The sequence below is a fragment of the Salvelinus sp. IW2-2015 genome, linkage group LG28 (genome assembly GCF_002910315.2).
Source record: "Salvelinus sp. IW2-2015 linkage group LG28, ASM291031v2, whole genome shotgun sequence".
NCBI classification, from domain to species: domain Eukaryota; kingdom Metazoa; phylum Chordata; class Actinopteri; order Salmoniformes; family Salmonidae; genus Salvelinus; species Salvelinus sp. IW2-2015.
Genome location: NC_036868.1, coordinates 6,473,016 through 6,500,472, shown reverse-complemented (window position 1 = coordinate 6,500,472; position 27,457 = coordinate 6,473,016). Strand labels below are relative to the sequence as shown.

General features: G+C 43.7%; 1 protein-coding gene across 4 annotated transcripts in view; it reads right to left on the bottom strand.

The window, feature by feature from the left end:
• Positions 1-561: 561 nt before the first annotated feature.
• The window catches only part of LOC111954571 (sentrin-specific protease 6), a 36,470-nt gene continuing 9,574 nt past the window's right edge, over positions 562-27,457 (bottom strand). The window contains exons 2-23 of one of the 4 annotated variants that reach the window (XM_023974412.2): positions 25,723-25,816; positions 25,174-25,237; positions 24,551-24,666; positions 24,257-24,412; positions 19,512-19,591; positions 18,633-18,721; positions 17,656-18,121; positions 16,996-17,237; positions 15,089-15,226; positions 13,047-13,080; positions 12,665-12,856; positions 12,274-12,458; positions 11,857-12,008; positions 11,507-11,623; positions 11,181-11,303; positions 10,807-10,899; positions 6,943-7,301; positions 6,688-6,779; positions 3,252-3,340; positions 3,018-3,086; positions 2,750-2,900; positions 562-1,165 (exon numbers count right to left, since the gene is read on the bottom strand). In XM_023974412.2, coding sequence (XP_023830180.1) covers positions 938-1,165; positions 2,750-2,900; positions 3,018-3,086; positions 3,252-3,340; positions 6,688-6,779; positions 6,943-7,301; positions 10,807-10,899; positions 11,181-11,303; positions 11,507-11,623; positions 11,857-12,008; positions 12,274-12,458; positions 12,665-12,856; positions 13,047-13,080; positions 15,089-15,226; positions 16,996-17,237; positions 17,656-18,121; positions 18,633-18,721; positions 19,512-19,591; positions 24,257-24,412; positions 24,551-24,666; positions 25,174-25,237; positions 25,723-25,816 — 3,329 coding nt within the window. In that variant the 3' untranslated portion in view covers positions 562-937. The remainder of the gene's footprint in view (positions 1,166-2,749; positions 2,901-3,017; positions 3,087-3,251; positions 3,341-6,687; positions 6,780-6,942; positions 7,302-10,806; positions 10,900-11,180; positions 11,304-11,506; positions 11,624-11,856; positions 12,009-12,273; positions 12,459-12,664; positions 12,857-13,046; positions 13,081-15,088; positions 15,227-16,995; positions 17,238-17,655; positions 18,122-18,632; positions 18,722-19,511; positions 19,592-24,256; positions 24,413-24,550; positions 24,667-25,173; positions 25,238-25,722; positions 25,817-27,457) is intronic. The other 3 variants (XM_023974414.2, XM_023974416.2, XM_023974415.2) reach the window with 3 other exon arrangements.

Below are 27,457 nucleotides of genomic sequence, written 5' to 3'. Positions count from 1 at the left end.
GCTAACCCACTGTTCCTAGGCCGTCATTGAAAATAAGAATTTGTTCTTAACTGACTTGTCTAGTTAAATAAAGTTAAAATAAATAATTTAGCCAGTGCTTGTTAAATCCCTACTACCAGAGTGGATGGATCTTGAGCATTAAACACAGACACGAGCACATCACTTGCCTTTTATAACATACTGTATGCCAGTATTTTTCCCTGCATAAAACATTCTGAATTGGGTGCACCTTTTCCCTAGTAAAATATTTGACAGTTACTGTTATAGAATACATGAGATGATGTCATCCCAGGTTCAATATCTCGTTATACTAGTTCAATGCTCTAACCACTAGGCTACCTACCGCCCCATTAATGAGAGGTATGGATATAAATTACAAATAACTGCCAGTTCAGTCTCAGTCGAAAGCATAAACACGATGCGAGAGCAGCACAACGGTATATTCTACACAGATCCTACCGAAAAATAACATTTATGAAGAAAACATAACTAACCTATGGATGATGATCTTCATGTAGAGCACGGCATCAAAAACAATCAATTACAAAGGCAGCAAAAAACTTCCAGAATATATACATGTTTTATTCAATACAAATTTAAAATGTTTTGTTTTGTTGTCAATGGAAGGAATATGGCAGTTAAGAAATAATGGAGATGGAGAGTAATCCAGCAGTGTACAACCAGGCTTGGCCCTGGCAGCAGGCAGGCAGACCTCCATCCAGTCTGGGCCCGGCAGCAGGCAGGCATACCTCCAGATCCCCATCCAGGCTTGGCCAAGGCAGCAGGCAGGCAGACCTCCATCCAGGCTTGGCCCCGGCAGCAGGCAGGCAGACCTCCAAGGCTTTGCCAGGCAGCGGGAGACCCACCCGATAGATAGGACCATCATGTCAAAGTAAAGGAGGTAAGTAGGTAGCAGTGTCGGACTAGACAGTGCACCTCAGGGGCTGACAGGCAGGTTCTGAATCTCTACACCTTCCCCTGTATCCTCTTCTCCCACCTCCTGTTCTCCAGGGGAGCCTTTGGCTGAGCCCTGGCCCGCCTCCATCTCCTGTTGGGCTTGGATATTTAAGATGAGCTCCTTGATCTCTTCGCGTTTCGTCTTCATCCGTTGCTGCGGGAACCATTCCTCCAGGTTCACCGGGAGATGAAAGCTGGTAAGTGGATTCTGAATGGGGGCCCAAAATCATAATTATTTTGGATTCAGGCCGAAGTCCTATTTTCAGAGTGGTGCAAGGTAGAAATGAAGCTTCCAAATCAATAGTCTAAAGCCCTGGTTCATGCAATTGCTCAATTGATTAACAACCACTGCAGGTAATTCAGTTAAATTCAATATACAGTGCATTCGAAAAGTATTCAGACCCCTTCCCTTTTTCAACATTTAGTTACGTTACAGCCTTTTTTTTTTTAAATTAGACTGATCGATCTACACACAATACCCCATAATTGTTTGAAATGTTTGATAATGTATTAAAAATAAAAATACCTTATTTACATAAGTATTCAGACCCTTTGCGATGAGCTCAATTTCGAGTCCCAGGTGCATCCTATTTCCATTGATCATCCATGAGATGTTTCTACAACTTGGAGGCACCTGTGGTAAATTCAACTGATTGGACATATGGAAAGGCACACACCTGTCTATATAAGGTCCCAAAGTTGCCAGTGCATGTCAGAGCAAAAACCAAGTCATAAGGTCGAAGGAATTGTCCGTAGAGCTCCAAGACAGGATTGTGTCGAGGCACAGATCTGAAGGTACAAAAACATTTCTACAGCATTGAAGGTCCCCAAGAACACAGTGGCCTTCATCATTCTTAAATGGAAGAAGTTTGGAACCACCAAGACTATTCCTAGAGCTGGACGCACAGCCAAACTGAGCAATCAGGGGAGAAGAGCCTTGGTCAGGGAGGTTTTCAGCAGCAGCGACTGGGAGACAAGTCAGGATCGAGGGAAAGATGAGTGGAGCAAAGTACAGAGAGATCCTTGATGAAAACCTGCTCCAGAACACTGAGGATCTCAGACTGGGGCGAAGGTTAACCTTCCAGCAGGACAATGATCCTAAGCACACAATGCAGAAGTGGCTTCGGAACAAGTCTCTGAATGTCCTTGAGTGGCCCAGCCAGTGCCCGGACTTGAACCCGATCGAACATCTCTGGAGAGACCTGAAAATAGCTGTGCAGCGACACTCCCCATCCAACCTGACAGAGCTTGAGAGGATCTGCAGAGAAGAATAGGAGAAACACCCCAAATACAGGTGTACCAAGCTTGTAGCGTCATATCCAAGAAGACTCGAGGCTGTAACCACTGCCAAAAGTGCTTCAAAGTACTGAGTAAAGGGTCTGAAAACATATGTAAATGTCAGTTTTTTATTTTTGATATATTTGCTAAAAAAATGAAAAACCTGTTTTTGCTTTGTCATTATGGGTTATTGTGTAAATTGATGAGGGGGAAAAAACAAATGTTATCTTTTAGAATAAGTCTAACATAACAATGTGGAAAAAGTCAAGGGGTCTGAATACTTTCCGAATGCACTGTACAACTATTTATCCTACCAGGATCAATGGTAAGGTGAGTCTGCTACAAGTAATTGCGTCACTAAATACATTCTGAAAACATTGGCAATTTAAAATGACCCAGCAACACTGTGTTAATGGCCTACATCTCATTATATGGCTCCAGGTGTCTCAGTTACAGTACACTGCATTGGTGTGTGTGTGTACACTGGTTGTGTCGCTCCAGATTATACTCTCACCTCGAAGAAGCTCTCCACATACTGCAGAATGTAGACTCCACAGTCGCTGAAGTTGTCCTGCTGAGGCACATGTGGGCTAGAACCCTTTGTCTGGTCCCTCCCAAAACTCCTCCGACTTCCTTTCCTCACCTCCCACTCCACCTCCAGGTACCTGCAGTTACACACACACACAAACCAAATATAAATGGCTTGGGAAGGTTTGCTTTTGTGTGCTAATTAGGCAAACTAAATCTACAATATTCAGAACAGTATTAAAGCATTGACTTACTCTCGTAATGTTTTAATGACAGAAGATCTGGCAGGGCCACGTAACGAGTCCATGATGAGAATACAAGGTCTGAGAAAACAAACAAATCACTTAGAAAAGGCCTAAAACATTGTAATTTTTAGGTAAATATTCATGGCCATTAACCTCAAATGACACTATCCACAAAGGTGTCAGAAGGAAAGCAATAGCATCCTCTACTGCCACAAAAATGGTAGAACATCCTTTCCTACTCACTGTTTACAGACGGTGGGTTTTGATGTCCACTCTGAGCTCTCAGGGGGTTCCAGGTCTTCAGCAAGTGCACCGTCCTCACTGCACTCATCCTAGACAAAAAAAAAGAACTAAACAAAGTTACACAACATTCATTTAACTTAATCTGCAAATCATCAGATAATGTTATTTTACAGTAAACAAATTGACAACAAACATTTCGCATGCTTATAGGGAAGGACATTCAACAAGCACAGCACTCACACAAATGACTGATGATTGGGTGAGAGAAATTGATGATAAAAAGATTGTGGGTGCTGTTTTGTTAGACTTCAGTGCGGCTTTTGACATTATCGATCATAGTCTGCTGCTGGAAATACATATGTGTTATGGCTTAACACTCTCTGCTACAGTTGAAGTCGAAAGTTAACATACACTTAGCTTGGAGTAATTAAAACTTGTTTTTCAACCACTCCACAAATTTCTTGTTAACAAACTATAGTTTTGGCAAGTCGGTTAGGACATCTACTTTGTGCATGACACAAGTAATTTTTCCAACAATTGTTTACAGACAGATTATTGCACTGTATCACAATTCCAGTGGGTCAGAAGATTACATACACTAAGTTGACTGCCTTTAAACAGCTTAAGAAAATCCAGAAAATGATGTCATGGCTTTAGAAGCTTCTGATAGGCTAATTGACATAATTTGAGTCAATTGGAGGTGTACCTGTGGATGTATTTCAAGGTCTACCTTCAAACTCAGTGCTTCCTTGTTTGACATCATGGGAAAATCAAAAGAAATCAGCCAAAAATTGTAGACCTCCACAAGTCTGGTTTATCTTTGGGAGCAATCTCCAAACGCCTGAAGGTACCACGTTCATCTGTACAAACAATAGTACGCAAGTATAAACACCATGGACCCACGCAGACGTCATGCCACTCAGGAAGGAGACACGTTCTGTCTCCTAGAGATGAACATACTTTGGTGCGAAAAGTGCAAATCAATCCCAGAAAAACAGCAAAGGACCTTGTGAAGATGCTGGAGGAAACCGGTACAATAGTATCTATATCCACAGTAAAACGAGTCCTATATCGACATAACCTAAAAGGCCGCTCAGCAAGGAAGAAGCCACTGCTCCAAAACCGCCATAAAAAAGCCAGACTACGGTTTGCAACTGCACAAGGGAACAAAGATCGTACTTTTTGCTGTAGGAGAGACTGGAGCACTTCACAAAATAGATGGCATCATGAGGCAGGAAAATTATGTGGATATATTGAAGCAACATCTCAAGACATCAGTCAGGAAGTTAAAGCTTGGTCGCAAATGCCAGCAGCATACCACCCTGCATACCACTGCTGGCTTGCTTCTGAAGCTAAGCAGGGTTGGTCCTGGTCAGTCCCTGGATGGGAGACCAGGTGCTGCTGGAAGTGGTGTTGGAGGGCCAGTAGGAGGCACTCTTTCCTCTGGTCTAAACAAAGATCCCAATGCCCCAGGGCAGTGATTGGGGACACTGCTCTGTGTAGGGTGCCGTCTTTCGGATGGGACGTTAAACGGGTGTCCTGACTCTCTGAGGTCATTAAAGATCCCATGGCACTTATCGTAAGAGTAGGGGTGTTAACCCCGGTGTCCTGGCTAAATTCCCAATCTGGCCCTCAACCATCACGGTCACCTAATAATCCCCAGTTTACAATTGGCTCATTCATCCCCCTCCTCTCCCCTGTAACTATTCCCCAGGTCGTTGCTGCAAATGAGAACGTGTTCTCAGTCAACTTACCTGGTAAAATAACGGTAAATAAAAAAAAAATGGGTCTTCCAAATGGACAATGACCCAAAGCATACTTCCAAAGTTGTGGAAAAATGCCGCAAGGACAACAAAGTCAAGGTATTGGAGTGGCCATCACAAAGCCCTGACCTCAATCCTATAGAAAATTTGTGGGCAGAACTGAAAAAGCGTGTGCGAGCAAGGAGGCCTACAAACCTGACTCCGTTACATCAGCTCTGTCAGGAGGAATGGGACAAAATTCCCCCAATTTATTGTGGGAAGCTTGTGGAAGGCTACCTAAAACATTTGACCTAAGTTAAACAATTTATAGGCAATGCTACAAAATACTAATTGAGTGTATGTAAACTTCTGACCCACTGGGAATGTGATGAAATAAAAGCGGAAATAATTAATTCTTTCTACTATTATTCTGACATTTCACATTCTTAAAATAAAGTGGTGATCCTAACGCACCTAAAACAGGGAATTTGTTCTAGGATTAAATGTCAGGAATTGTGAAAAACTGAGTATAAATGTATTTGGCTAAGGTGTATGTAAACTTCCGACTTCAACTGTACATTGTGGATAAAGAGTTACCTGTCTAACAGAACACAGAGGGAGTTCTTTAAATGGAAGCCTCTCCAACATAATCAGGAATTCTCCAGGGCAGCTGTCTAGGCCCCTTACTTTTTTCAATTTTTACTAATGACATGCCACTGGCATTGAGTAAAGCCAGTGTGTCTATGTATGCGGATGACTCCACACTATACATGTCAGCTACTACAGCGACTGAAGTGACTGCAACCCCCTAACAAAGAGCTGCAGTTAGTTTCAGAGTGGGTGGCAAGGAATAAGTTAGTCCTAAATATAAAAAATATATATATAAGCATTGTATTTGGGACAAATCATTCACTAAACCTCAAACTAAATATTGTAATAAATAATGTGGAAATTGAGCAAGTTGAGGTGACTAAACTGCTTGAAGTTACTCTGGATTGTAAACTGTCATGGTCAAAACATATTGACACAAAAGTAGCTAAGATGGGGAGAAGTCCATAATAAAGCGCTGCACTACCTTCTTAACAGCACTATCAACAAGGCAGGTCCTACAGGCCCTAGTTTTGTCGCACCTGGACTACTGTTCAGTCGTGTGGTCAGGTGCCACAAAAAAGGACTCAGGAAAATTGCAATTGGCTCAGAACAGGGCAGCACGGCTGGCCCTTGGATGTACAGAGAGAGCTAATATTAATAATATGTCAATCTCTCCTGGCTCAAAGTGGAGGAGGGATTGACTTCATCGATACTTGTATTTATGAGAGGTGTCGACATGTTGAATGCACCAAGCTGTCTGTTTAAACTACAGGCGTAGGACACCCATGCATGCCCCACAAGACATCTCTTCACAATCCCCAAGTCCAGAACAGACTATGGGAGGCGCACAGTTCTACATAGAGCCATGACTACATGGAACTCTATACCACATCAAGTAACTGATGCAAGCAGTAACATTTTATTTAAAACCGTGGGCACAGTGTGTTGTGAAATCTGTGAATGGGTTGTAATATCTTTGAAATTGTATAAACTGCCTTCATTTTGCTGGACCCCAGGAAGAGTAGCTGCTGCATTGGCAGGAACAACTGGAGTTTCATAATAAATACAAATGTCACCAACAGAATAGCAAATTCCCCCATTACCTGACAGGAGCTTTGGTCATCAGAAAAGGTATCTGTGTCATCACCATTGCCACTACCTGATCTGTAACACAAACTGATTCTGTGCAAGCCATCTGCAAAACATGATTAAAAGCCAGTGAGATAACTGACTCTTCATCCATCAATTTCCACACAGCTTCTAAGACAAAGTATATTTGCCATATGCACAGGATACAGTGTACTGTACACAGTGCAATGAAATGCTACTTCCAAGTAGAGACATTGTCTGTGGGTCACCTGTGTACTGTGGCTGAGCATTGACCAGCCCATTCACCCTTTCTAAAGAGGTCTTGGGAGGCACTTGGCCCCCATTGGGACAGATGGACGCTCCCTTTGGCTGCTCGCTGTGGGAGTGTCCTTCCGAGGAGTCCTCTGTTGCACTGAGGGACAGCTTCTCTGAGGGGGCCAAAGGTTCCTCTCTGCCTGGGGGCTCACAGTAGTCTGACTCTGGGGAGAGTGGCCGGCAGTGGTCAGGAGGCCTGCCCTGGGGGGCTGACTGTGTCTGTGATAGCCCTGGGGCCTGGCACAAAGGGTTGGGCTCAAACTGAGGGCCCTGCATCCCTGGGAAGCAGATCACTGCCAAGTACCAGTGGGCTCTGAAACATAGAGAGACCAATGGGTTTGGTTAAGAAAGAGAATTAGGTTTACCATCTGTGTCTTACATTGCATCTTATACTGATATAAAATAACAAATGTGTTTGCTTTCATCACTGCACGTCACGTAAATGCTTAAAGGGATACTTCAGGTTTTTGGAAATGAAGCCATTCATCTACTTCCCCAGCGTCAAATTAACTATATCTCTGCGTGCAGATTGAAGGAAGTTGCTAGCATGCTAGTAGATACCATAGACTTCCATCATTGCGCAAACACTACAGTGCATTCGGAAAGTATTCCGACCTCTTGACTTTGTCCACATTTTCTAACGTTACAGCCTTATTCTAAAATGGATTAAAATTGTTTCCCCCCCATCAATCTACACATAATACCCCATAATGACTAAACAAAAACAGGTTTTTAGAAATGTTTGCAAATGTATACAAAAAAAATGAAATATCACATTTACATAAGTATTCAGACCCTTTACTCAGTACTTTGTTGAAGCACCTTTGGCAGCGATTACAGCTTCGAGTCTTCTTGGGTATGACACTACAAGCTTGGCATGCCTGTATTTGGGGAGTTTCTCCCATTCTTCTCTGCAGATCCTCTCAAGCTCTGTCAGGCTGGATGGGGAGCATCGCTGCACAGAGATTTTCAAGTCTCTCCAGAGATGTTAGATCGGGTTCAAGTCTGGGCTCTGGCTGGGCCACTCAAGGACATTCACAGACTTGTTCCGAAGCCACTCCTGCGTTGTCTTGGCTGTGTGCTTAGGGTCATTGTCCTGTTGGAAGGGAAATCTTCACCCCAGTCTGAAGTCCTGAGCGCTCTAGAGCAGGTTTTCATTAAGGATCTCTGTTTACATCTTTCCCTCGATCCTGACTAGTCTCCCAGTCCCTGGCGCTTAAGGATCCCCACAGCATGATGCTGCCACCAGCATGCTTCACCATAGGGATGGTGCAAAGTTTCCTCCAGACACGACGCTTGGCATGCAGGCCAAAGAGTTCAATCTTGTTTCTCATGGTATGAAAGTCCTTTAGGTGCCTTTTCGGACAACTCCAAACGGGCTGTCATGTGCCTTTTACTGAAGAGTGGCTTCCGTCTGGCAACTCTGCCATAAAGGCCTGATTGGTGGCATGCTGCAGAGATGGTTGTCCTTCTGGAAGGTTCTCCCATCTCCACAGAGGAACTCTGGAGCTCTATCAGAGTGACCATCGGGTTCTTGGTCACCTCCCTGACCAATGTCCTTCTCCCCCGATTGCTCAGTTTGGCCGGGCAACCAGCTCGAGGAAGAGTCTTGGTGGTTCCAAACTTCTTCCATTTAAGCATGATGGAGGCCACTGTGTTCTTGGGGATCTTCAATGCTCCAGAAATGTTTTGGTACCCTTCCCCAGATCTGTGCCAACACAATCCTGTCTTGGAGCTCTACGGACAATTCCCTCGACCTCATGGCTTGGTTGTTGCTCTGACATGCACTGTCAACTGTGGGACCTTATATAGAACAGGTGTGTGCCTTTCCAAATCATATCCAATCAGTTGAATTAACCACAGGTGCACTCCAAGTTGTAGAAACATATAAAGGATGATCAATGGAAACCGGATGCACCGGAGCTCAATGTCGAGTCTCTTAGCAAAGGGTCTGAACACTTACATAAATAAGGTATCTGTTGTTGTTTTTTTCTCTGTACTTTGTTTTTATTGAGGAACACAAAGAAAGTACAAATAAAGTAAAGTAAAAGAACAACAAAAAAGATCTGGCAGTTACAGTGCACATCACAGCTTCATCATATTAGTTACATTAACATCTTTGAATTAGACCTTTTCCAAGTACGAAACCCATTTTTCCCAGTATTCTTGACCTCTCTCCTCTTGAGTTCTTAAAGCAAAGGTCATATGCTCCATGTGGTGTATTTCTTCTACAATATCTATCCATTGTGTCACTGTGGGAGGGTCTTTTTGTAGCCATTTCCTAGTGATAGCCTTTTTACTGGCTGCCAGTAGGGCCTTCAACAGGTACTTGACTCTATTGTCTAAGTTATCAGGTATTTCACCCAAGTACAAATAAATTAATGTTTGTTCTATGTCAAATCCCATTATTTTTCCAATGTTAGATCTTATTTCTCCCCAGTAAGTTTCGATTGCGGGGCAAGTCCAAAAGATATGAGAGTGGTCCGCCCTCAATAGACCGCGTTCTCTCCAACAAGGGTGTGGTGAGCCAGTCTGTTTTGATTTCAGTTTAGGTGTTATGAAGAAACGTATAACATTCTTCCAACAGAATTCTCTCCATGTTCTTGAGTTGGTGGAGCTTTGTTGAGTCTCTAATATGTTCAACCATGTTTCATCAGTTATTTCAATGTTAAGTTCCTCCTCCCATTTCTTTTTAATATAGTTTGTAGAATGTTTCTTTGAGGTTTGAATACCCAAGTAGAGATTTGAAATAGCTTTTTTGTTACTCCCCAAGTTGTATGCGTTAGTGAATACTTGGATTCATTTTTGAGGTGCTCGTGGCTCAATCACTTTTATCTCCCTCAAGAAATAGTGTCGAACTTGTAGGCATCTGTAAAAATCTTGCTTATCCAAGCCATGTTTTTTTTACTTAGGTCCTGGAAGTTATCTAGGTCCTCATAATTGTACTGAATGATGGGATGCCTTTCTGCGTCCATTGTTTAAATCTGCTGTCCTGAGTTGCAGGGATGAAGCTGGGGTCGTATGCAGGCCAACTCAGCAGTTTGATCTCTGTCTAAATTATTTTGCTTAACTACCCTAAACCATGTCTCCAGAGAGAAATTAATCCACTGATTTTGTCTACAGTATATTTCTATTACCATGTCTTTATTTCCCAAAACTGACTGTATGGGTATCTCTGTCAAAGTAGTCTCCATGTCTTTCCATTTGGATTCGTATTCTGAATTGCACCAACACACCAGAGGTCTCAATTGGGCTGACACAAAATAATATTTCAGGTTTGGTAAGACCAAGTTCTTTGGTAATTGTAATATTGTATATCTAATTATTGGTCTCTTACTGTTCCAGATATACCTTGATATCTGTTTATCCCAATCTGTTTTTTGTTATACATTTGCAAACATTTCTAAAAACCTATTTTCGCTTCGTCATTATGGGGTATTGTGTGTAGATTGAATCAATTTTAGAATAAGGCTGTAACGTAACAAAATGTGGAAAGTCAAGGGGTGTGAATACTTTCAGAATGGACTGTAGTTAGCATTGGCTTGTGAAACTACCTCCAACTTCCTTCATACTGGATGCAGAGACATAAAAATGGTATCCATGACTTCATTGCCAAAATCCCAAAGTATCTCTTTGAGACGAATGGAATTCCATTTGGATAGATTGTGCATCCTAAATAGTGAACTTATTTTAACCAGAGCCCTATAAAGCGCACTACTTTTGTAAAGTGGTGCACTATATAAAAATGTGTGCACTATATGGCGAATAGGGTGTCATTTGGGAAGCAGTCAGTGATATTTAGAGAGACAGTAACTTACGACTCATTGATGGGCACAAAGATGAAGTCCTTTTGGAACAGGTCTACATGTCTGGTCCATGTCTTCACCCTGTTGTGCTTCCTCTTCTGCATCCTGATAACCAGCAAAGAAGTAACATGTTTGTTTTTTTAAGTCGTTGGTATTTTTATTTTATGGACAATAATAGTCATAGTCGAAATGTAGAGAGGAAGACTGAGTGGACAGGAAGGGCCAAGGTGGGCATCGAAACGCAGTACCCAGCGGATGTGTGGTCCGGAGTCAGCAGAGCTATCACTAAACCAGACTCCAGCACTTCAGCTTCTGTCCTGTCATAACTAAATTCGGTGTGAAATGTGTTGCCCCTCATATCACTGGGCAGAGAAGAGGAGACTCACGGTAGGTTCGTGGTGTCTGGGAGGATTCTCCTCTCTTTCTGGTTGAGTCTCTTGTAAAAGAATGAGCTAAACACATGACTCCTTTGTGAGTCTTCTTTTTTCAACTTCTCCAAAACTAAATATCTAAGTAAAGGGAAGATACACACACACAGAAAACAGTCAATCCACAGTCCCTGTGAGGTTGGTCAATGTCCCTTATATGCAACAAAAGCAAGCACTGCTTCGATTGAATATCAAACAGAGAATGTGACTTTAAAGACAATGGAAAATAGACAATGGAAAATTTACAATGGAAAATAAGACAATGGAAAGCAAATTACACCAACTTTAAATAAAAGTCTATGATGACGTCGTTTAGGAATTCTCCATCATTAAGGCAGTGAAGGTCTTCGTTAGTCACCGATATGCCCCCCTTGGCTGGAGGAGGTGGGTACACCATCAACCTACAACACAACCATCCAATGATTAAACCATCAGTAACAAACAAACACAGAATTGTGCTTAAGATGACAGGGTTGTATTCATTAGGGTACAACGAAGCAAAATCGTTTGCAACAGAAAACAAGTGTTTCTTATTGGACAAGTTTCAGATAGTCCCTCCCTGTTTCAGTCAATTTTCTTCTGTTTGGTGCCTAATGAACATGACCCAGGAGTAGGAGATAGATAACCCTTGTACTTTATGATTGGTCCAGTGAAGGTGGGTTGGAGCTCAGCCATGTCATCGTCTTCATCATCAAAGAACAAACTGTTCTGCTGTCGTGTAGCCATGCGCGTTCGCACCATTGGAGCCGGTGTGTTGGTTTTAGTGCTGTTGTTTTTGTTGTTTACCTACAAGAAAGGGATGTAACCAAAATATATTTGTCATGGGATTTATTGAAAATCTGATGTCTAAGAAAAGCAAAACCAGCAACATATATTTTGGTAGCTAGTCTCAAAAGGCTCTAAGATGCTAATCTTCAGGACCTGAGACACACAGCCCTATTACGTCACATACTGTTAAGTTTGATCAATTCCAACAACTTTTCCAAAATTCCCAAGTTCTCCAGAAATCCCAGTTGGAAGATTCCCAGAAACAGGGAATAAGCAGGCCCACCTTTTCTTTAGTTGCTTTGTTGTAGTTGACCAATCTGATGTTAGCTTCATCAAACGACAATTTGGTGGGGAACTCATTGAGGTTGTTGGCTCGGCCGATCTCTTGTAGAATCTCCTCTAGAACCGTCTGCTGGTGCAACGACAGCCCGTTCTCAAAGATCAACACGATGTACTTCTCATCAGAGTCTGAGGACAGAACGGAAAGCAACAAGACTTGACATTTTGTTGAAGGTGAGATAACAGACTTGCTTTATTTAGCACAAAATTACGTGTCACAGAAAGGCTTCTCCAAACACAGGTTTCTGTTCATCCAACTATGTACAGACTACTGCAACTGGCATGGGATCTCCAGAGTTCAATTGACATCACTATGTAGCGTCTGCAATCCTTACCGTTGCCAGCGCAGTCGTACCAGCACAGGCCTCCCTTGTCTCGGGTCATCTTGAGCTGGGTGCGGAGCCGCACACATTCCTCGGGGCTGGTCTGGAAGAAGAGGACGGGCAGCTTCCTCACGCTGCACCACTCACAGCTTATGAGCTCCGACGCACGCAGACACACCTTCTCCAGAGCATCCACCTCAGGACCTGGGACACAAAGCACTATTATGTCACATACTGTTTAGTTTGATCAATTCCAGCAATTTATTTAGGAAATGTACTGTAATTTTGCAACCCTACACACTGTACAACACTGTCTAGTCTATCTACAATAGGTTGTCCTTTGAGAGCAGAGGAAAAAATTTATAGGACATCTGACGTTCTTGTTGTCTCCTACCTTCAGTTTCAAGATGAATGTGATCGACCGTAAACTGAAAGACAAAGAGATGGTTGAATGATGACGGTATGCTAGACAGTCAGGGAATAGTGAAAATTCAAAAAACTATTAATTTAGCAGTATTCATTTTGTTATGGTTAAGACAAATAACAACATTATTCATGGAAAATGTATAGAATTGCAGGAAAACTAGCTTTAAAAACGGTAAAATTCTCTCTCAGCTCGATGGCAGAATATGTAGAATCACAGGAAATAAGCTTTAAAACGGCACCATTTTCTCTCAGCTCCATGGAGAAAATGTGTAGAATTGCAGGATGAGGGCCTCTTAAAATGTTCTCTAAAATGTAGCTACACTGACGGCGCTCATTCCACGCCTCCTACCAAGCCCACCACCAAGCCCACCACCAAGCCCACCACCTAAGCCCCTTTTTGATCCAGGAAAAAACCCTGATAGGCTATTGCTTTTGGCCAGATTTTAGGTAAGTATAAGTGTCTGTACAGAGAGAGTACAGTCGTGACCAAAAGTTGAGAATGACACAAATATTAACTTTCAAAGTCTGCTGCCTCAGTTTGTATGATGGCAATTTGCATATACTCCAGAATGTTATGAAGAGTGATCAGAAGAATTGCAATTATTTGCAAAGACCCTTTTGCCATGCCAATTAACTGAATCTCAATAAAACATTTCCACTGCATTTCAGCCCTGCCTCCAAAGGACCAGCTGACATCATGTCTGTGATTCTCTCGTTAACACAAGTGTGAGTGTTGACGAGGACAAGGCTGGAGATCACTCTGTCATGCTGATTGAGTTCGAACAACAGACTGGAAGCTTCAAAAGGAGGGTGGTGCTTGGAATCATTGTTCTTCCTCTGTCAAGCATGGTTACCTGCAAGGAAACACGTGCCGTCATCACTGCTTTCACAAAAAGGGCTTCACAGGCAAGGATATTGCTGCCAGTAAGATTGCACCTAAATCAACCATTTATCGAACGGTTCAATTGTTGTGAAGAAGGCTTCAGGGCACCCAAGAAAGTCCAGCAAGCGCCAGGACCACCTAAAGTTGATTCAGTTGCGGGATCGGGGCACCACCAGTACAGAGCTTGCTCAGGTATGGCATCAGGCAGGTGTGAGTGAGGCGAAGACTTTGAGGATGGCCTGGTGTCAAGAAGGGCAGCAAAGAAGCCACTTCTCTCGAGGAAAAACATCAGGGACAGACTGATATTCTGAAAAAGGTACAGGGATTGGAATGCTGAGGACTGGGGTAGTCATTTTCTCTGATGAATCCCCTTTCCGATTTTTTGGGGCATCCGGAAAAAAGCTTGTCCAGAGAAGACAAGGTGAGCGCTGCCATCAGTCCTGTGTCATGCCAACAGTAAAGCATCCTGAGACCATTCATGTGTGGGGTTGCTTCTTAGCCAAGGGAGTGGGCTCACTCACAAATTTTCCTAAGAACACAGCCATGAATAAAGAATGGTACCAACACATCCTCCAAGAGCAACCTCTCCAACCATCCAGGAACAGTTTGGTGACGAACATTGCCTTTTCCAGCATGATGGAGCACCTTGCCATAAGGCAAAAGTGATAACTAAGTGGCTCGGGGAATAAAACATGAAATTTTGGGTCCATGGCCAGGAAACTCCCCAGACCTTAATACCATTGAGAACTTGTGGTCAATCCTCAAGAGGCAGGTGGACAAACAAAAACCCACAAATTCTGACAAACTCCAAGCATTGATTATGCAAGAATGGGCTGCCACCAGTCAGGATGTGGCCCAGAAGTTAATTGACAGCATGCCAGGGCGGATTGCAGAGGTCTTGAATAAGAAGGGTCAACACTGCAAATATTGACTCTTTGCATCAACTTCATGTAATTGTCAATAAAATCCTTTGACACTTATGAAATGCTTGTAATTATACTTCAGTATTCCATAGTAACATCTGACAAAAATATCTAAAGACACTGAAGCAGCAAACTTTGTGGAAATTAGTATTTGTGTAATTCTCAAAACTTTTGGCCACGACTGTACAGGAGCAGGGTACTTACATTGACAGGCTTGGACACCATCCTGCGAAGAGTCCCTACTCTCACACTCCGACAGTCCAGGATGATGCTGTCCAACTTGTCGGGAGAGATCCTCTGTTTTTTCCTGGGTGTAGAGTCGTCCGGCATTTTGTTTCCAAACTGAAAATAACATGCATGGTCAGCCTTGAAACCTGCTGCTTCATATCACTAATTTCTCTGAGGGACAAATCATGTACAGTAGATGTCTGGCCAACACCACAAGGTGATTCATCAACTGGCCATTTAGATTCAACTGCCCAATTCGTTTGCAAGCTAAATATCGGTAGCACTATGTTGTTTTCTCAAAGGTAAACTTTACAACCCTGAAGACACAAAGTAAATGAGACTTAAATCCTTAGTCACAACGGCTGCCAAAAACAACTTAAGGAGCCCATCTCGGTGAATACAAAAACAACTTAAGGAGCCCATCTCGGTGAATACAAAAACAACTTAAGGAGCCCATCTCGGTGAATACAAAAACAAACACCCAGTGATGTCATTTTCTGCCAAGCAAAACAACCCACGAGGTTACCTTGAGAGAGCAGATCAGGAACATTATGGTCTCAAGGACATTTTGACAGACAGATTCAAAGTCAGACTGAAACGTGATAAAACAGCTCACTACAACACTGGCTCACTATAGACAGGTCCGTTTACATAATGTAGCAATGAATTGAGGAAAACTTAATTACGTATCCACACAAGTACCACCCTATACACAGAGGCTGTTGTAGAGGATAATGCGGGTCGCCTACAGCACCTATACACCACCCCAGCATGGGTAGGACTCCTGGCCGACCCTACTTACGTCATGCTATCCTGGTCTAAATAAAATGAAAAATACTTAAAAATATAAACTCAGCAAAAAAAGAAACGTCCTCTCACTGTCAACTGTGTTGATTTTCAGCAAACTTAACATGTGTAAATATTTGTATGAACATAAGATTCAACAACTGAAGCATAAACTGAACAAGTTCCACAGACATGTGACTAACGGAAATTGAATAATGTGTCCCTGAACAAAGGGGGGGGGGGGCAAAAATAAAGGTAAGAGTCAGTATCTGGTGTGGCCACCAGCTGCATTAAGTACTGAGTACAGAGTACAGGCCTCGGTGTAACGCTCATTCCTTCGACGATAAACGCAAATCCGACCATCACCCCTGGTGAGACAAAACCACAACTCGTCAGTGAAGAGCATTTTTTGCCAGTCCTGTCTGGTCCAGCGACGGTGGATTTGTGCCCATAGATGACGTTGTTGCCGATGAGGACCTACCTTACAACAGGCCTACAAGCCCTCAGTCCAGCCTCTCTCAGCCTATTGAGGACAGTCTGAGCACTGATGGAGGGATTGTGCGTTCCTGGTGTAACTCGGGTAGTTGTTGTTAAAATCCTGTACCTGTCCTGCAGGTGTGCTGTTCAGATGTACCGATCCTGTGCAGGTGTTGTTACACGTGGTCTGCCACTGTGAGGACGATCAGCTGTCCGTCCTGTAGCGCTGTCTTAGGCGTCTCACAGTACGGACATTGCAATTTATTGCCCTGGACACATCTGCAGTCCTCATGCCTCTTTGCAGCATGCCTAAGGCACGTTCACACAGATGAGCAGGGACCCTGGGCATCTTTCTTTTGGTGTTTTCAGAGTCAGTAGAAAGGCCGCTTTAGTGTCCTAAGTTTTTATAACTGTGACCTTAATTGCCTACCGTCTGCAAGCTGGTAGTGTCTTAACGACCGTTCCACAAGTGCATGTTCATTAATTGTTTATGGTTCATGGAACAAGCATGGGAAACAATGTTTAAACCCTTTACAATGAAGATCTGTGAAGTTATTAGGATTTTTTTTTGAAAAGGGACATTTCTTTTCTCGCTGAGTTTATGTTAAAAGACGACATACCTGATCTTTCATGCGGTTCCTTCTGGGTAGTGAAATTCTGCTGTCGACGTCGGAGAAGAAGTCAGAAGTGATCTCCTCCTGCTCCCCTCCTGTGCTACTCTTCACTGCCGCCTCCACTCTGCCTCCGGAGGGCGCCGGTGAGGAGTGGGCTGAGTCAGCGGGCCGAGGGGAAACGCTGTCCAGCCTGTTTACGCTGCCCGTGCTGGCGTTGTCCGCCTCATCCTCGTCACTGGACAGCACGACTGGAACACAAACAGAGTCGTCATTTCCAGACGCAACACAGCTGAATAAATTATTTCAACAAGATGGGATTTACATCCTGAAATGTGGCCTTCGTTTGCTAACAGTTCTGACAGAGAGAGGTAAGATGTACAGACAGGTGCTAGTGGTTTTGAGCTGTGTGGTTGGTTACATAGAACGTCCTGTGCAGTTGGTTGAAATGAACCATTTCTGTAGTGTACTACCTCTCACAGGGACAAACGCCTGCCTGCAGTAAACCCTGAGACTAACCAGCACACAGGCAGGTGAAGAGTGAGTACTGAGCAGGCCAGGTGTGTATCCCAAATGACACCCTATTCCCTACATAGTGCACTACTTTTGACCAGAGCACTTAATGGAATATGGTGCAATTTGGGATGCATACCTGGACCGTGGACTTACTGGGGTCGTTGAGCTCGTGCTGCTTGGCGGCCGCCATCCTCCTGCCTTTGTTGCCGGCGACTTTCCCGGCGCAGCAGCTCCCCACCAACCCCACCCCCGCGGGTCTCCCGTTGTGTGGCAGCGGCAGGCCGGCCCGGGTGGTGATGCGTACCGGAATGGGCGGGTTCATCACTGTGTCCACACGCAGCGGCAGCGCCCTCATGGTCGAGGACGAACCGTAGAAGCTGTTCTTGGTCAGCTGTCGACTGTTTGGTCCTGGGGAGGGGTGTTGATGGGGGTGGGTGTGCTGTGGGTGAGGTCGAATGGGGGGTCTGGGCGTGGGGGACGTAGGCTGGGCTGCTGGGGGGTGGTAGAGGTGGGGAACCTCCGGCACCAAGGAGTTTCCACAGTGTTCACACGTGCTGTGGCTTTCACTGGATTTGCTACACTTATCACACACTGTGTGGTTCCTTTCTGGATTTAGAGGCTGCAGACAAGGCAAAGACAATTTCATTTCAACAGCAGGTAGGCTACACTTAAATTATTTGTATCTTCTGACATCAGTCAACATCATTGCTAAATCGGTCAGGGGTATCGTCTTAAAACCGCTCAGCTCTTTTTGGTTGAAATGGACAGCGGAGGTAGAAATTATAAACAAGATGCTTCTTCCTATTCAGTTATATATATATATATGATCTCTAGCCACAACATTAATAGGTATGACTCGGACAGGAAGGAACATGCTGGATGGTTTGATAGTGGACTAGCGAGATCAGAGAGAGAGCAAGAGAGAGCCAGGCCCTTTTTAACTTCAGGACCTGGCATATCCATAAAGCGTCTCAGAGTAGGGGTGCTGACCTAGGATCAGGTCCCCCATGTCCATATAAACATATCCATTATGGTGTAAAAGGCTAAACTGGTCCTAGATCAGCACTCATACAACAAGATGTTTTATGAATACGGACCCAGATGACGACGTGAGTGCATACTGCTCTTACCTCCACTGTCTGAACCTGCGAGGGAAAGCTACAACAGCCCTCCAGCGAGGGTCTCCGACTGTGCTCTTTGATGCTCAAGTTGTCGTTGGCTTAAAAGGGAATAAAAGACAACATGGAAAGGAAACATTCATCTGTCATGTACAGTAACGACTGATCGTGTTGAGAACCAGCCTCATCTTCAAGACAAACAAAAAAATATCAGAGTGGAGAAAGTTGGCCTTGGGGAAGTTTCACACAGGTGCAGTTTTCCAGTGTTTCAAGGTCACCTTGCTGCACCAGGTGATCATCATCATTACTGTATACTGTCATATTTGTCTGTGCCGGAGTCAGCTGGCTGGGTCACAGTGTGCTTTACTAGCCTGACTGCCTGTGTGTGCTACTGTCCTCTCCATGCTCATCTGTGGCAGCCAGACTCACTCGCTCTCACTCCTTCCTCTCAGAGGAGCTTTGCGGGCGGATTAATCTGCGAGGCCTGATGCAATCCCCCTTAGGCAGACAGACAGGAGGCTCAGCCCAGATCTACTGCCCTCCAGGCACCACTCCGCAAAGGATTTCACTGCTAGAGACAGACTTCCCAGCAAGACACCGTCCACTATTCCCTCTACCACCAAGTCCCACATTACATCCTGATACTAGCATTTAACCGCACCATCTTAGTACAGCACACTGTGTCCACATAGGAAACCATGGTTTGAGACTGCCTCAGATTGAGACTGCACACACCGTCCTCCATCCCCCACCACCACTTACCGTCCCACATCACATCCTGAAAGCAGCATTTGCCCACACTGTCTTAGTAGTACACTGCCTCCACATATAACATGCTACTGTTATTATATCAGTACAGTGAATGTAATGGCAGTGTGTGTCTCATTTTACCTGGGCTCTCTGGACAGGTGAGAATGATACTCTCTACTTCTGCTGCTTGGATCTGCTGTTGAGTGGTGCTGTAGTCTCTTCTGAGGGAACAATGGCACAGTCTGGTCAGATGTCATTCAAAACAAAGCCTTTTTGTTTTCTTGTCAACAACCATAATGAGGTAAACAAATCAATAACTCAAATTTGGAGATAAACAAGTTATGCAATTGAAGAGGTTGGCGGGGGAAATGATCTAATATGATGAAACAACACGTGGGGTATCCATGCTAGCAGTGCTGCCCTACAGAACCAGACCAAAGGTGGATGGATGCAGGTTATTAAGGTGATTAGTTAGTATAAACGCACATGGCCACAGGCACCACTGCTTTGACTACAGCATGAGATGGAACAAAATACAATGTTGGAACAGGACAAAGTTCAGATCACTACAATGCATTACAGCACAAAGCATGGCTAAGCATATACTGTATACAGGGTGCAATGTCTTCCCTTTCTTTTAGGTCAAGGTTGCTTTAGAAAGGAAAATGAAGAGAGCAAGTCTAGTCTTGCTGTTACGAAACTAATAACAAACCGATTGATTTTGCTGCACTCGTTATGTCTAGGGGTCTTAGGCCTAGCTACCTGGTCTGTAACCTGACTCGTTATGTCTAGGGGTCTTAGGCCTAGCTACCTGGTCTGTAACCTGACTCGTTATGTCTAGGGGTCTTAGGCCTAGCTACCTGGTCTGTAACCTGACTCGTTATGTCTAGGGGTCTTAGGCCTAGCTACCTGGTCTGTAACCTGACTCGTTATGTCTAGGGGTCTTAGGCCTAGCTACCTGGTCTGTAACCTGACTCGTTATGTCTAGGGGTCTTAGGCCTAGCTACCTGGTCTGTAATCTGGTTGGTGCTGCCACCTGGGGGAGGGTGTGTTGAAGTGTATCCTGGTAGAGTATTGCCAAAAGCCGGGTGTACACTACACAACTTTCAAAATCCTGACCTCTCACATTAAACAACAACAAACTAAACAATGTGGCACAGACTTGGGTCACACAATACATAGTACCCTCCAAGCTCATCATTAAGCTTGGGGCCCTGGATCTGGACTTCCCGACGGGATACCCCCACGTGGTAAAGTTAGGCAACAACACCTCCACTACGCTGATCCTCAACACAGGGGCCCCACAAGGGTGCGTGCTCAGGCCCCTCCTGTACATCCATGACTGCGTGGCCACGCACGTCTCCAACTCAATCATCAAGTTTGCAGACAACAACAGTGATTATCAACCACGACGAGACAGCCTACAGGGAGGAGGTAAGGGCCCTGGCGGAGTGATACCAGGAAAATAACCTCTCCCTCAATTTAAACAAAACCAAGGAGCTATTCGTGGACTTCAGGAGACAGCAGAGGATGGTTGAAGACATTTGTCTTGGCCCCTAAAACCCTCACTAACTTCTAAAGATGCACTATTGAGAGCATCATGGTCGGGCTGTTTCACCAACTGCACCGAATGCAACCGCAGGGCTCTCCAGAGGGTGGTGCGGTCTGCCCAACATCATCAGGGCCACACTGCCTGCCCTCCAGAACATCTACAGCACCCGGTGTAACAGCAAGGCCAAGAAAAACAACAAGGACCTCAGCCACCCGGGGCGTGGCCTGTTCACCATGCTACCTTCGAGATGGCGAGGTCAGTACAGGTGAACCAAAGCTGGGACCCGGAGACTGAAAAACATCTTCTATCTCAAGGCCATCAGACTGTTAAATAGTCAACACTAGCCGATACCCTGCCCTGAAATTTAGTCGCTGTCATTAGCCAGCCACCACCCAGTTAATCTACCCTGCACAACTGACTAGGTATCCCCATTTCCCTACATACACAGTCATGGAACACTGGTCACTTTAACAAATGTTAACACACTGTTTTATCCACGTCATATGTATATACTGTATTCTAGTCAAGGCCCATCCTATTTAACTATTGCTGTATATATTCTATACACGTATTCTTCAGATATACTATATATTCTATCCACATACTGTCCATAATGTCTATACATTCCATCACATTCACATACAGTGGGGAGAACAAGTATTTGATAACCTGCAAAATCGGCAGTGTTTCCTACTTACAAAGCATGTAGAGGTCTGTAATTTTTATCATAGGTACACTTCAACTGTGAGAGACGGAATCTAAAACAAAAATCCAGATAATCACATTGTATGATTTTTAAGTAATTAGTATTTGATACATCAGAAAGCAGAACTTAATATTTGGTACAGAAACCTTTGTTTGCAATTACAGAGATCATACGTTTCCTGTAGTTCTTGACCAGGTGTGCACACACTGCAGCAGGGATTTTGGCCCACTCCTCCATACAGACCTTCTCCAGATCCTTCAGGTTTCGGGGCTGTCGCTGAGCAATACGGACTTTCAGCTCCCTCCGGAGATTTTCTATTGGGTTCAGGTCTGGAGACTGGCTAGGCCACTCCAGGACCTTGAGATGCTTCTTACGGAGCCACTCCTTAGTTGCCCTGGCTGGTTCTGGCCTTTCTAGGGAGTTTTTCCTAGCCACCGTGCTTCTACACCTGCATAGCTTGTTGTTTGGGGTTTTAGGCTGGATTTCTGTACAGCACTTTGAGATATCAGCTGATGTAAGAAGGGCTTTATAAATACATTTGAAATTTGAGTTGAAATACAAAATTTCCATAAATATTCACACCCTTTACTCAGTACTTTGTTGAAGCCCCTTTGTCAGCGACTACAGCCTCGGGTGTTCTTGGGTATGATTCTACTAGGTGTGCTTGGCACTTGTATTTGGAGAGTTTCTCCCATTCTTCTCTGCAGATCCTCTCAAGCTGTCAGGTTGGATGGGGAGTGTCGCTGCACAGCTATTTAAAGGTCTCTCCAGAGATGTTCGATCAGGTTCAAGTCTGGGCTCTGGGTGGCCACTCCTGGACATTCAGAGACTTGTCCAGAAGCCACTCCTGCTTTCTCCTGGCTGTGTGCTTAGGGTCGATGTCCTGTTGGAAGGTGAACCGTCGCCACAGTCTGAGGTCCTGAGCGCTCTGGAGAAGGTTTTCATCCCCTCGATCCTGACTAGTCTTTCAGTCCCTGCCACTCTACCATAAAGGAAAGATTGGTGGAGTGCTGCAGAGATGTTGTCCTGGAAGCCACTGGATTCTCCTATCTCCACAGAGGAACTCTGGTGCTCTGTCAGAATGACCATCGGGGACTTGGTCACCTCCCTGACCAAGGCCCTTCTCCCCTGACTGCTACGTTTGGCCGGGCGGCCAGCTCTAGGAAGAGTTTTGGTGGTTCCAAACTTCTTCCATTTAAGAATTAAGGAGGCCACTGTGTTTTTAGGGACCTTCAATGCTGCAGAAATGTTTTGGTACCCTTCCCCAGATCTGTGCCTCGACACAATCCTGTCTCAGAGCTCTGCGGACAATTCCTTCAACCTCATGGCTAGGTTGTTGCTCTGACATGCACTGTCAACTGTGGGACCTTATATAGACAGGTGTATACCTTTACAAAATCATGTCCAATCAATTGAATTTACCACAGGTGGACTCCAATCAAGTTTTAGAAACATCTCAAGAATGATCAATGGAAACAGGATGCACCAGAGCTCAATTTCAAGTCTCATAGCAAAGGGTTTGAATACTTCTCTAAATAAGGTATCTGTTTTTCTAAAAACCTGTTTTCACTTTGTTATTATGGGTTATTGTGTGTATTGTTAGATATTACTGCACTGTTGGAGCTAGGAACACAAGCATTTCGCTACACCCACAAAAGCATCTGCTATATATGTGTATGCAACCAATAACATTTGATTTGACAAGATTCTTCACTTGGTCGTGAGGATTCTCCATACCACGCTGTATCGCAAAAACAATGTGTTTAGATTTAGCGTAGCTAGAATGAGCTGTGGCTCAAAGCAGCCTCAAACGTTTTCAGTCAGACATTCACGCTTGCCCTACAAAGTTGAAATATCTAGCCAACATTTTGAATTGAATAACATTGCTTGTGAACTTCAGAGCTGTAACGATTTGACACTTTTGTTATAAGGCAAGTACAAACGCATACTTGTAGTAGTCATGGCTCCTGCTCGAGTCTACACATTCTGGGTGATGCGAAACAACGTCATCATTTCACTGGGTTCTTCTCTGGCGAGCTCTTATTTGCTATTGTTGATCACTGTTCTCAACTTGTCGTTGCACATCTCATACTACAAAAGCATTGCAGATTTTGTGCCGATAAAATCAAAAGTCTGAAAATATCGGGACGTCTGGGACTGCTCAAAGACGAGATCGGCAGTCCTCAAACTGCGTCTCTGACCCGCTCACATGAGCGTAACTGACGGCCGCGCCCCGATTGGACAACAACATGGGGATTTTGTCTCGGATTTCAAAAACTTGTCTGAGACAAGTAAATCGGGCCCAAAATTATTTTGTGTACACCCGGCTTAACTGTGTGCTAACACTAAACTACCTACTACATAACTTAACCAATACAATCAAGTCCAGCGCAGTAATAGTCTATCACAAATATTAAATGGGTTGCACTTTCGACTTGATGTCAATTCGCCAAAATGAATTGATCAGATCGCCTAAATAAAGTGAGTAACATGTCTCTTCGACTGATTAGAGATCCAGCACTACCAACTACTTTGAGAAAGAAAGCATTTTGTCAAATGAAACCATTCGGTAGCTATCAATGCTATGTTATGCAGTACGACCAGTGTGACTTCAGTGAGGACTCATACCTTTGGACAGGTTTCCTCATTGCAGCAGGAACATTGTGGGTGTGTTGAAAGGGTCTCCCCTGTAGAACAACTCCTTGAGACGGTGTTGGGCTGACTATTAAATAGTCAGTTCTGTTAGGCATCGGTGACGTTGTTGCTACCATGTTTGGGAGGTCACTGTAGTAGAGGAAGCAGAGGAAGGACATTAGGGTTTTGCTAAACACAGGTTGTAATGGTTCATTGTGATATTTGCAGTTGTCAGCAAAACATTCCAACTTGAACTGAAGAGATACTTGCAACAGTGATATGTCATACCTTAGCCTCTTGTCACTTCCTGGTTTGTTTAGAGCCCGTATGTGATTATTTGTATTTGGCCTGTTTTCATATGTTTTTAGGGGATCCGCAGAAGAAAAATGCCTAAGAGCGGGGGACTGGTGTGGGGAGAGAGATTGAGAGTAGAGAACAGAGAAGGTAATTAACACAGGATCTGGTGACAGGTTGCAGGGCATTTCTGCCGAGTACATAGATAATTCTGTATGTCAGTGATGCTGCATGAAAAATAGATACACCCCTGTAGGATATGACAATAACAGCACTGATCTGATGTCCTTGTTCACTGTTCAAGAGAAACATGTTTTGAAGATTTTGTTATAATAGCCTAAAGTAAGATCACATTCACAATAAAGTTCATCAGATTAAATGTTCTGTGTATAATAACCGAGTGCTGTAAGCATCAAATGTCACAACATGAACTTTTCACCAGCAGCAGCATAAAACAGACCCATTTTGTTGGTAAAAATACAGAGTCCTCTGGATGGCATAGCCAGACACGCTTTGGCAGAGAGATAGTGAGAGAGGAGAGCAAGATGGGCAGAATAACAATGACCTAAATGTGAGTTGTGTGGAGGGGGGCTAGATGAGGAGTTAGCCTACAGTACCTTCTGTCCCTCTGGGGAGGAGTGCTGCTGTCTGTCCATCTCCATGGTCACCACCGATGTGCTGCTTAGGAGAAAAGAAGAGCAAGAAAAGGGGTGGAAGAGAATGCTTAGATAATGCCTTGGTTTTATGTCCTTAGGCCCAACCATTGGATAAACATACTGGGTACTTATTCCAGTTAATGGATTACATACAGTACATTATTGGATTACAAATACATTGTATGTAACATCATGATTATGAGATGCATGTTCTGCAGATTTACAGTCACATCACTGTCAGGTTGTAGCTCTAGAGTAAAACAAAAGTCTACACACTTCTATCTCAACACAATGGCTCTGTATGCAGAGTGTGTGTACATGTGGCTGTGCGTGTCAGTCTGTGTATTGAGCTGACAGGCAGGCAGGCTCTCAAGTGGGAATAGTAATTCACAGAAGAGAGAGAGACTTGGGGTCTATCTTAGTCTGGTGGATACAGTGGGGTCAAGTTGATGCAGTGCAGCGATGCCGAGGGCTGAGTGCTGAAATGAGGTCCGGGAGAGAAGTGCTTACTCGTGTCTCCTCTCCTCTTCACTGCCTTCAGAAAGAGAAAAGCTCCAGTTCTGCTTGTACCCTCCATCTCGCCTGGCCTCTGATCTATCCAGAGCTTGAATATAATAAATCACAACTCACATCAGTTATTCGAGGCCAAATGAAGGCATCAGTTGAAATGATCATGTATACTTCCAGGAGTTCACTAATAATTTCAACATTGCTTGTTGCAATCCCTTTTTGATACCACCCCTTTTGATTTGAACAAAACCTTCCATACATATTTGCACCATATGTATAATTAAAATCATCAAAGAGCTACCTGATTCAAGTGTGATCCTAAGATCTAATTAGATAAATCAGATGTTAAGCCTCAGTCTAAAGTGAAGTTGTCAACACTGACTATCCCTGCTATGTTCTTTGATGAATAAAACTCAACTCATGCCTGCAATAAAACTGTATGCAGAGGAGAACAGAGCAGGTGGTACCAAGGAGCTACTCCCCCTCTCTCTGACCCACAAGACTCATTTCCTGGTGACTCTCAAACATTTGCAACAGCCTTAGAGGCTTAGCAATATGCTGCTGGAAAATGAGACGTGGTGGAGTTGTAATATCTCATGAGAATCACAATAACTAGCTTGGATAAAAACACCTTTTAAAAGTTTTCTTGAAAAGCAATATGAATGATGCTTTGAGAAATTGTGTTTTATTTTCGGTGTTGTCACCCTGTCATTATTGCAATCACGTAATTGTAGGCCTCCACGTATCAATGTCTGAGGATAAGGAAAGACATTTTACCTCTGTAGGGTAAATTCATTTCAATGCAATCCCTTTTTGATACCACCCCTTTTGATTTGAACAAAACCTTCAATACATATTTGTCCATTAAGTTACTTTTTGGACCTTAATGCTAAAACATTCAAGAGCTAAAGCTGCTCAAAGTTGACCTATTTTGCATACCCCACATCTATGTCTTCATCACTGGAAAAGAAAGACAGTTGAGAATGATATAATTTAAAAAGCTTACAAACAGGTTTGTCAATCTGAGTTTCTGAATTATCAAAATCAACCGTTTATCTTTTCCAGTGATGAAGACATGGAAGTCTCAGTCTGGTATGCAAAATGGGTCAACTTTGAGCACCTCTATCTCCTGAATGTTTCTGACCACTTCTTCCATGTGCAAACATGTATGGAAAGTTGTGTTTAAATCAAAAGGGATGTTGTCAAAAAGTTATTGAATTCATATGGATTTACCCTGTATGAAACCATTGAGGCACTTAAAATGTTTTCCATAGCTGAGCTATTATTAAATTGATAATTCTCCCTGCAGTAAAAAATAAATAAAAAATCCAATATTTAAAATCAGCACTATCTGCCACAGCAGCAGGATAAGTAGTGAAGCTGGGGATGTGGCAGTTTGCCAGAGGGCCTATATTTCACAATCAAAAACAGTGTCACTAAGTGTATAGACTAACATTACAATATAGGACATGCCTAAATCTAGCAGAGTTCAGAAAATATATCTACAATTGTACCCTAGATAACCAACTGTAGCCTAGATATTTAAGTCATGGCTGGTCCATTAAGCTCCTTCCATTTCCACCCTACTAGCTCTGATTTCATAACGCCGTAGGCTATCCTTACAGTGTTATGAAATCAAAGCTTCCACCCTACATGTAGAAGCCCACCTTCTTCACAACACCATCAGCAGGCTAAATGAGTTAGGCTGCTTAGTCATAGGTAGAGCAGTTGTAAG